Source organism: Mastomys coucha, unplaced genomic scaffold (genome assembly GCF_008632895.1).
Source record: "Mastomys coucha isolate ucsf_1 unplaced genomic scaffold, UCSF_Mcou_1 pScaffold1, whole genome shotgun sequence".
In the NCBI taxonomy this organism is placed as follows: Eukaryota; Metazoa; Chordata; class Mammalia; order Rodentia; family Muridae; genus Mastomys; species Mastomys coucha.
Genome location: NW_022196891.1, coordinates 50,044,354 through 50,055,200, shown reverse-complemented (window position 1 = coordinate 50,055,200; position 10,847 = coordinate 50,044,354). Strand labels below are relative to the sequence as shown.

The following is a 10,847-nucleotide window of genomic DNA, read 5'->3' as shown; positions in this document are numbered from 1 at the left end:
GAGATGCGGTTTTTCTGTGAGGTCCTGGCTGTCCTAGAACTCACTCTGTAGACCAGGCTGGTCTCAAACTTGGAAATCTGCCTGCCTCTACCTTCCAGGTAGTGGAACTAAAGGCCAGGCTTCCCCCGACCCCACCCCCCCAGGTCCCCTTTTAAATTAATTTCTTTGAATATTTGGGATTTTTTTTCCAGTAGTTTGGAACGTTTGAAACTCTAAAGATAAAAAGAACTTCACTAGGGCTGGAGCGATAGTTCAGTAGTTAAGAGCACTGACTGCTCTTCCAGAGGTCCTGAGTTCAATTCCCAGCAACCACATGGTGGCTAACAACCATCTGTAATGGGATATGATGCCTTCTTCTGGTGTGTCTGAAGACAGCAATAGTGTATTTATCTATAATAATAAATAAATCTTTGGGCCTGAGCAAGCGGGGCCAATCGGAGCAAGCAGAGGTCTGAAGTTCAATTCCCAACAACCACATGAAGGCTCACAACCATCTGTACAGCTACAGTATACTCATATACATAAAATAAATAAATAAAATCTTTTAAAAAAGAGACCCCTTGTCTTAAAAAAAGTTGTTTAAGAATAAATTTCTCAGATTTATTATCAGTAAATGTTTGGTTTGTATATATAATATATAGATATATATTATATATTTATATAATCAGAGTTGGATAAAAAATGTCTTTAGGTGAAAATTGGCATCAAATAGAAAAATCTTCAGGAGCCCTGTTCTAGACTGTCTTGGGCTTAGGATGGGAGGTTTGCTTCTTACAGCCAGCTCCTGTCCATATGGAGGCAGACACTCAATTCAGCAAGAGGAAGCACATCGAGCTGCCTGATTGTACTGGCCCAGTTTTCCTGGATCATGAGCACACACAGCTCCTGCCCAAGAAGCATCTTTGAGAGCCCCAAGCAGAAGCCTTAGTGGACCTTCAGCTTAGCCTGTGTTTGGTGGGACTCCCTGGTACTGCTTGATAGTGTTACTACAACCACCATCTCGGGAAGGCATGTTTCTGAGAATGTTGTGACCTATATATCAGTTGCTCCCATTTCACAGCCTTCACTTTAAAAAAAAAATCAATTTAAGATCTTGGTTATCTTCCAATTTCATACTAAAAGAAAAAAAAAACCCTTTTGATCTTTTTAATTTCCTTAATGCTGATGAACTTCAGCATTGTTTGTGTGTGAAGCACTTTGAAGAATGTATCCGGAGCCTCCTGGGAGCTTTCTATATAGCAAGCAGATATACCAGGCTACAGAGAGACTTTGAACTTAACTATTTTCTTCTCCTGTTTTGGTGCTTGATAAGAATACGAACTTCCTGAAGTTTTGAAGTGAAATCCACGCCTGCATTCTGTCCACCAGCTAAAACCTGCGTCTCCTCTGGTGCTTTTTCTATTACCTGCCCTCGAGAGGCACACACAAACCAGCAAACATGGACTTCTGTTTACTCCCCCAGTGACTTTCAGATGCACTCCATGTCCTTCCCGAATAGCAGCAGCCAGGCCAGATGCCCATCTGCTGTCTTGATTCTGTATTGCTGAAATGTGTGCCTAAGAAGTCCCCATGTTCTTTCCCCTTCTCCAGCCACCTATGTTCAACATTCAATTACAAGGGTTAGAGAGGAGATGGGGTTCAGAGTCCTTGTTGTTCATCCAGAAGACCTGGGTTTAGTCTAGGGTAACCTATGCCTTCTGGCCTCTGAGGCACACACACACATATAAATAAAAATAACAAACTCTTAAAACCCAATTAAGTGTTAATTTTAAAGAGATGTCTATTTTCTTTACTTAAAAAAAATAGTGTCCCTTCCCTACCACTGGGGATAAAGTCTAGATTCTTCAACTTGAGTCACAAGGTTTCACAACTGACTAGACCTCACCTAGTCCTCTCCTAGCATGTCTCCTCCCTGTACCCTTTTCCTTGAGGAGTCTTGAACTCTTCTTGATTCTGATACCTGATGACTCTGTTTCATTGTCTCAGTTCATGAGCATGCTCAGTCTCTCTGTCTGGCACAGACTTTATAATGTCCTTTATTTCCTATTTACTCAGCAACTATGGTGGAATACCTACTCTGTGCTAGGTAGTAGGAAATAGTCAGTGACTAAATCATGCACCATTTCTCTCCTTATAGAAATCCAATTATAGTATAGAGTTTGAGGTGAAATGGGAAAGCAAATGTCAGGGAAGCCAGGCTTACTTAGGAGTCAGTGGGGGTTCTCTTGAGAAAGTACTGTTGAAATGAGAATCTAAATAAAGGTATCAGTTGAAGTAAAGAGCGGGAAGGGAAGAGAATGCTGGGGGAGGTGGCAGAAGTGTTCTGAGTGTACAGAAAAGTTGGAGAAACAAGGCCTTTTCTCGACATGAGCAGAAGATACCTCTATTGGTATATCTGTTGTCGTCCTTGTTGCCAGCTAAGCATCGATGGCTCCCTCTTTCAGCACTACTAGAGGTTCTCAATATCATTCTTGCAATCACAAGCATGGGTATGAAAGGGTATTGTAGATTCAAGTCTGGACATCAGAAAACTGCTTCCTTCCCGATTTTCACATATATCCTTCTTCAAATGACACACCTGTACTTCTGCTTTGCCATTTGAAATAGACTGTAGAAATGATCCCCTAAACTACAGCCTTTTGTAAAGTGGGTTATACTATGTTCTAATTCAGCCAGACATAGTGGACATAGCTGTTAATCCCAGCACTCAAAAGGCTAAGGCAGAAGGATGGTAAGTTCAAGACTAGCCTGGGCTATATATCAAGTTGTAGCACAGCCTATGCTACATAGTGAGAACTTGACTTAAATTTTCCACTTCTGCCCTCTCCCTTATCCCAAATCCCTTTTGTCTTATAGGATAGCAAGCAAATCCATAGTATGTTGTATTTGGTGACCATTTAATAACATAAATATTTCAAGCACATTAAATGTCCCCCCCCCCCATAAGGTCTTGTGTAGCTCTAACTGACCTGGAATTCTGTGTTGACAAGGCTAGCCTCTTAAATGCTTTCTTACTTTCTGGTAGTTATTGTTGGCCCTCAAGTTCATTTCAGCTGTAACAACAGAGGTTACATTCCATTTGCACTATCAGATAGCAGAATCAGACTGCTCATTTCAAATGATCCCATTACTCAAAGGAAAAAAAAAACATGTTGTAATAGAAACACTGGAAAATCTATTTTACAGTCATCAAAGCAGCATATGATTTCTGCTCTGATTAAACCATCTCATTCTTCTTTTATGCCCAAAGTAATCAATCAGCCTTTTTCTTTTCTACTCAAACTTGCTGTTGACTACTCAATGGTAAACTTACCAACAAACATATCGATATAAATATCTATTAGTATTCATTTTAAAATAGAGATTATACATCAGTATGCTATAAATGGTTTTTCAGTATAATTTTCTTTAAGCTTATGAAAACTAAGGATTTACATAAAGATCCTTCAAGCTTCACATTGCCTTCTTATGCAGTGATGTTGACCCATGAACAGTGACATCATTTGTTCATGGTTTTACTCAGCTAAAAACTTTTAATTCATCCCTGAGAACATTTTAGCTGTGCATGAGAAGCTGTCAATTATCTTACTCACCAATACTATGTTTTCCTACATTTCTGTAGTCTACAAATTGGAAAAATAAATTCAACTTCCCTCTTAGAGTAAAAGAAAGATTCATTCTAAAATATTTGGATATTCTAAAATATCCAAAGTATGAGGTATAATTTTTACAAATGAAGAATGAGGCTTGGGTAATGGCTTTATCAAAAGTACTTTCTATTTTAAAAAAAAAAGTTGGTGACACATGCTTATGATGTCAGCATTGGGGAGGTGAAAACAAGTAGATCCCTGGGGATCTGAGAGGCCAGTGAGAGGCCCTGTCTTAAAAGAGGTTGATGGTTCCTAGGGATGACACCCAAGGTTGTCAAATGGCCTTCATGAACATCTGTTCACACAGGTGCCCCTGTACACACATGTGCTCCTGAACACACGGGAACAACACACAAATGCATTTCAAAAAAAGAAAAGTGTAAGTTCTTTAGTTCTAAATGTTGATTTTGTTTGTCTGCTTGTTTATATTTTGTCTTGTTTCCCCCTTTGGGAAGCAACTCAGTTTAAGTAACACAGGTGCTCTACTAAAGCAATTTAAGGGGTTTTGTTCTTGTTTTTAGTTTTGGGGCTTTTGTTGTTGGATTTTGTTTTTATTTTGTTTTTTGTTTTGTTTTGTTTTTGAGATACAGTCTCAAATAACTGGCCTTATGAAGCAGGCTGACTTGAATTTGTGATCCTCCTGCTTCTGCATCTCAAACTCTGGGTTACAAGTATATAACCACCAAATTTTACATACCTAAAGAAAGTTTGACAACATAATTATGTTAAGTACTTATATATTCTTGGGGAGAAAAACCTAAGTCATTTTTTAAAGGAAATAGTATGGGGATAGCTTGTCCAGTGCTATCTACTTTCTTTCCTTTTTATTTTTCTTTTTTCTTTTCTTTCTTTCTTTTTTTTTCCTTTTTGAGAAAGAGCTCTTAAGGAAACATGTCACCAAGAGTTCAGTAAGATGATGGTCAATTTCATTCTAGTTAGGATACATTTAAAGGGAATAGTTCTCATTTAAGATGACCCAACCAAATTAGCTGAGCACTTCTTCCTAGCTCATGCAGTATGGCAGTCTCTGTAAGAGGGTTCTACAATGTGAGGCTCAGGACAGCTCAGAGCTGGGTGTTCTTGTGTAACCCCAGCATTCGGGAGGCAGAAGCAGGAGGGTAAGGAGTTTAAGTCACCCCTGGTAGCACAGCCATGCTGAGGTCAGCCTAGAGCACTTGAGACCCTGTCTCAAAACCAAGTTACTTTGTTACCTGCTCAATTTCTGAAAGCCAATTCCCCACTCACAAAAGAGATGGCAATATCTGTCTTGTTAGATTGTAAATATGACAAGTTCAAAACATATACAAAAAGCCTTTAACTAGAAACTGCATACAAAAGTAATTTATAAAGCTCATGCCTGTTTCAATAATTGCAAAGGCTGAGGCAGGAGAATTAATATGTCTCTGAGACCAGCTTGGGCTAAGAGTGAGATCCATTATCAAGACATATAAAATGAAATAAAACCAATTTACAAGCAAGAGGGCAGGTAGATTTCTGTGATTTCAGGACTGGCCAGATCCACATGGTAAGTTCTAGGCCATCCAGGGCAATAAAACTGAGACAGGATCTTCAAAACAATGAAATAAAACAAACAAACAAGCAAACAAAATTATAGGGCTGTTAAAATGTCTTTGAAAGCAAAGATGCTTGCAACCTGAGTTCAGTACCCAGTACACACACAGTAGAAGGGCAACAATTCTCACATGTTGTCCTCTGACTTCTGTATGAAAGCTGTAGCACATGCATGAACACACACACACACATGCATACACACACATGCGCACTCACAAATAATAATGAAATAAATGTCATAAAAATAATTTTCAAAATGTAGCCGAAGCTCAAAGATACCAATAAGAGATTCCACAATAAATGGTTTAATATCTATTTTGTATTCTGCTTCTTGCTGACTTTTCACATGATTATGTGCTTTGGAAATGCCTCCATTAGATGGTAAGCTCCTTCAACCCAGAGTGAACCCACATCACAGCCTTTTTCCTGTGTTTCTTTATGTTACACTTAATGGACACTTAAAAGGGCTTTCTTGACAGCTATTCCCGATTGGTCCTCAGTGCCAATGGGAAGTGACTAATGGCCACTCTCAAATATCTCCTTTCACGTTTTCTAAATGTAAAATCTTCTGCTACAAACTGTGCCTTTTCACATTTTATCCCCAAAGCTCCCGGAGAACCAGCTGGTCAGCATCCCCTTAGTAACCACTTTTATCGCTGCTACCAAACTCTCCAGCTGCAGTACCATGTCCTGCTCTCAGTCAAAATCTGACCCACTTCTGATCCTACAGCAAGTGGGATTTTCCACATCCTTAGTCCCCGAAAGAAAGGGAGAGCACCCACTGTCCCACTAAAGATCCCTAAAGCTAAAAAGTTCCCAAGGAAGCTCCCTCTTGCCTGGCCAAGGGGGAGGGAAACAATATCAGTCTAAGACTGCCTACAGAAAAGTGGGCAATGAGGAGGAAGAGTAGAAGAGAAGATGCGACTCACAAGAAGGTAAAAGTGGTTGGCTGCCTGGGTTGCTGCTTACTTCAGAAGACTGGGGAGGTGGCCTACCCTGCTGCTGGTTTACCTTGATGCTGGAACAAAGCACCCTGTTTAACAGGGAAGTTGGCGTCATTTCTGAATGAACACTTTTAAAAACTTACCGAATAAAGCGGAAGGGATGGCTGTTTTTTAGATGTTCTCTTCCCATTATAAGCTCCTGCCCTGTGAGCAAGGTAGTTTTATAACGTTGTCCTGAGTTTTTAGCCGTCAGGCCCAGTGTAGATTCATCTTTTAGGTATAGAGGCGACTATTTTTAGCTTGAGCATTTGGGGTGGTCTTCATGGATATGCTGTGGCTTTCATTAAACGGCCTAGGAAAGCTCTGGCAGTCCTCCAGACCTGGGCAAACACGTGTGCCCGCAGCCAGTAGCAGCGCGCTGCGTTTCAGCACCACCGCCTGTGGAGAGCGCCTCACCGCAGGGCCGGGTCAGAGACTCTCACCCTGCCCTTCTTCCATCCCCAGAGCCTTGTCTCTCCCTTACTCATTTCCTTGAGTCCCAGGAAAAAAAAATCACCCCAACTTCTAACTTCTCAATTTCTGCTTTTAAAGTGACTCCGCATCCCTCTCTCAGGGGTCTATACGCGCACACACCCTGCGCTTTTGGGTCCTACAACAGCAGCTTCCAAGACGAGTGGCTTCAGCACCGGCGGCGAGAAATTTGCAACCTGCGTGGACAATCACCTTTCTTTTTTGTTGGACCTTATACACGCACCCAGACGCCGGGGCTTTCCCCTTCTCTCTCTACGTCCCACACCTCAAAAAACAAACTCATGAAGACGCGTCCCTACCCTGTACACGAGCTCTCACGCACATCCAAACATCCATCTTCATACTCACACCGCAAGGATGCCGGGTGTCATCGCCGCCAGGGCAGAACCCTGGCCAACTTGGGCCCGGATCCATCTCGCCGGCTCGTGGACCACCTCCCAAAGCAGCCGCCCCGCCCCCTCCCCTTTCCAAGGCAGCCAGAGCTAAACCTCGGCAAGGTAGTGGTACCCCTCCCTCGCCATCAGCCAACATCCACCGCTCTGGGCCACCAAAGCTACAGTCTCCAAACATTGTCCGTTGAGCCTCCCGGAACCGCCAGCCAAACCCAGTAGTAGTCTCCTTGAAGCCCCAGTCCCTGCCACTGGTGTGTCGTGTGCGAGTGTTTGTGTCTCCGAGGCACATTTAACTCCTTCGAGCTTTCTGCCCATCCTAAACAAACACCACGTTATCTCCAGCCCCTCTCCTCCTTTCTTCGCACCCCAACCTCTGCCTCTATCCCCACCCTTGCCCGCCAAGTACTCAAACCACCACACTCCAGGGCTCTAACCTGGAGCCCCCACCCCGCCCCAGAGGACACTCACCCCCAGCCCCGCACCTCCCCCATCCCTGGCCCTCGGCGAGGCGATCTGGCCCCAGGCTAGAGAAGCCTGGAAAAAAACGCAATTTGCGTCGGCTCGTGCTGGCGGGGATAGCTGGGTCTGACCTGGCACCGGCCAGATCAACGGGGCTCACCCCTCCGGAGGGGCGCACGCCTTCCTGCTCAGTCGCCCTGGAAAACGCTGATATTGGCGAGAGTAGAGCAGCGGAAGCAGCCTCCGGGGTGGGCGGGAGGACTCACCGAACATCTGAATGTGCCCTTTAGTGATGGGGTTGAAGCTGCCGCAGGCCAGCAGGATAACGTGGGTCTTTGTGGTCTCCGTCATGATGGGAATAGGTCCCTCGCACTGATCCAGGGGTTGCCTCTTTTTGTGTCTCGATATGTCTGCAGACGGAGAAAGGAAGGCGAGGCTCTGGCGGTGGATGCCGTGGACTCCAAGGAGCCGCTCTAGACGCAAACCGCGTCACTCCCCGCCTCCCTTTAACGCTTGCCACTCCGGCTAGAGCCGAGGCTGCTTTTGTATTTCTCTCCCCTTGGCTCTCTGCTCAGTCCTACTTCCTCTCTAGCTTCTTTTGCGTCACTGGGCCTGGTGCCTGATCCTATCATTTCTACCCTTCCCATCCCACCTCACTGCATCTTTATCTACGAGACAAGGAGTGGTACCCAAACCCAGAACTTTGCAGTCTTACAGCTTGGTTGCTGGCTATGTTCTCTCTGTCAAATTTCGTTTTCCTGTCTTACTTTTTCAATCCCGGTCTGTATTCTCCAACATGTCTGACTTCAAAAATGTTTGGTTTTATGAATTTTCTTTCTCATGAGCTTTAATATTTTAAGTGACAAATGATAGTTTTTCTTTTCAATAGTGTTCATTTCGGATTTTGTTTTTGTTTTTGTTTTCCTCCCTTATTTAGTGATTCTAAACTATTGACTGGAATCCAAATCTTGTCCTGTGGTTACTAAGAAAGCCCTTCTGCTAATGTTGGTCCTTTGTGTGGGTTGAATTATGGGTTCGAGTGGATATGAATGGGAAATCACTAAGGCTAGGTATTAGGAAATTCCTACATCAGCTAAGTTGAGACAGTCACCACTCTGTGCTTATTTCTCAATGCTCACTCTCTATTGGATGCTATTATGGACCCCCCTCACATACATGAGAACTGAATTAACTCACTTTCGGAGAGAGCAGATTGGACAGGGTCTGAGAAAGCCTCTCTGGCTTAAACAGCATTTAAAGTGGGCCCATTTAGACAAAGAGTTGTTAGTGCAGAGACCCAGGGACAGAGTAGGGGCTTCCTGTGCTTGTGAACGTGAAAGGAGGGCCCTATAATCAGAAGTCCTGGAAAGTGGGCAAACAGGAGTAGAGAAGTGTGCACCCAGTCATCACACAGGGCTAGGATAATGGGCCAGAAGTTTTTATGAGTCGCTAACTTCTAGTGGAATAACAAAAGGAAGCCATTGAAATCTTTAAACAGAGAGCACTGTGTAATTGACATTTTTATGAGATCTCTGACTGTTGGGAGGAAAAGAACCAAGGGGATGTTGAGAATGTAGGAGAAAGCTGGTAGCCTTAGACAGGTGGTCCTGTCCTGGGACTTATGGGTATAGACAGACATCTCCCCAGAGGAAATGAGGCAGCGGCAGGATAGATACCATAGATTTTGTAGCTATTAGTCTTTGCAGATGGATGGGATATAGAGACATTTGGGAAAACGCCTTAAAATTTGAGTTTAGTAAATGAATGGGCTAAGACTCAGAAGAATGAATAGGGGGAAAGGAGAGGTTTGAAGACCGGTCCACTGTTCTGTTTGGATGCGTTACAGAACCACTCGTTAGCTTAGTGATTCCGAAGCACAAGTATTGCTTTCTTGGACTACAAGTCACTAACAGTTCCTTGCAAGAGTCAGCTCTCTCCTTCTGCATTGTAGGTTCTGGGGGTTGAACCCAGGCTGTCCGCCTTGGTAGTGAGTGCCTTTGCCTGTTCAGCCACCACATGAGCACTGCTCCTTATTTCTTATCTGAGAGTTTGTGGTAGGCATGCAGTGCATATTTCTTAATTTCTGCTGAATAGTAAATCAACTCCTACTGTGGAGAAATTTTCTAGCTTATTACTTTGTATGTGTGCAAGTGTGTACACACATGCACGCACACACACATACACACATACACACACATACACATACATACACAAATATTACAGCACTACCACAGAGCTCAGAGGACAACCTGCAGCTGTCATCCCTCTCCTTGGATTAGAACTCACATCATCAGCCTCAGTGACATCTGCTTTACCTGATAAGCCACAGCACTGACCCCAAACATTCTGGTTTCAATATAAGTGTTTTAAAAACCAGTGTAGCTGGGCAGTGGTGGTGCACACCTTTAATCCCAGCACTTGGGAGGCAGAGGCAGGTGAATTTTTGAGTTCAAGGCCAGCCTGGTCTACAGAGTGAGTTCCAGGACAGCCAGGGCTATACAGAGAAACCCTGTCTCAAAAAAAACTAAAGCAAACAAAACAAAACAAAACAAAAAGAACCAGTGTAATTCATACAGAAGTTCGTGTCTTCTCTAACACAAGATGCAAATGGATGAGGTAGAAAGAGCAAGGGATGTTAGAAGCTGGGCAATTAACATAATTATAATATTTATTGAATGCTTGCCATCTACCAAGCACTGACTTAGGGGTTGTGAACAAGATGAGGTTGCTGCTTTAATTCAGTTCACACTCTAGGCAAAAACAACAGACCGTTAAGAGAAATGAATAGATGCACTAATCGGATCATATAGAAGCCCAAAGGAAGGAATGAAACAGAAAAGGAATTAGTCCTCTTTCACAGGGGTGCAGGGCAGGCAGGCTCTTTGCTCAGACAGTCTCTGAGCAGGAACTTCAGTCACACAAAGGGTCACAGTGCATGAACCTTTGGGGATGGGCACACAAGGCAGAATGGGAAGTAAGTAGGATCCGAGGAGCAAGACCCTCTAGGTGTTCAACATACAACCGCAGCAAGGCTGAAAAAGAAGGAATACAGAAAGAGTTGAGAAATGATCCGCAAAGTAGGACAGGGTGCGCAGAGCCTCACAGGCTCTTGGTGGGGCTCCGGTTGTTTCGGCAAGAGAGGTGGGAAGACGTAGCAGTGATTTTGAAGAGAAAAGCAACATGAGCTGGCTCACATTTGCAGAGATGGGTTTGGCAGGAGACATTATTTTGGAGTCACTAGTATAGATTATTTTTAAAGTCATGGGATCGAATGAGGTCACCTAGGGAGAAGCAGATAC

At 43.6% G+C, this 10,847-nt stretch overlaps 1 protein-coding gene across 1 annotated transcript in view; it reads right to left on the bottom strand.

The window, feature by feature from the left end:
• The window catches only part of Nmnat2 (nicotinamide nucleotide adenylyltransferase 2), a 175,456-nt gene extending 167,319 nt beyond the window's left edge, over positions 1-8,137 (bottom strand). Inside the window, exon 1 of the mRNA XM_031384867.1 lies at positions 7,815-8,137. Within this exon, the coding sequence (XP_031240727.1) occupies positions 7,815-7,899 (85 nt within the window). The 5' untranslated portion in view covers positions 7,900-8,137. The remainder of the gene's footprint in view (positions 1-7,814) is intronic.
• Between the last annotated feature and the right edge of the window lie 2,710 nt (positions 8,138-10,847).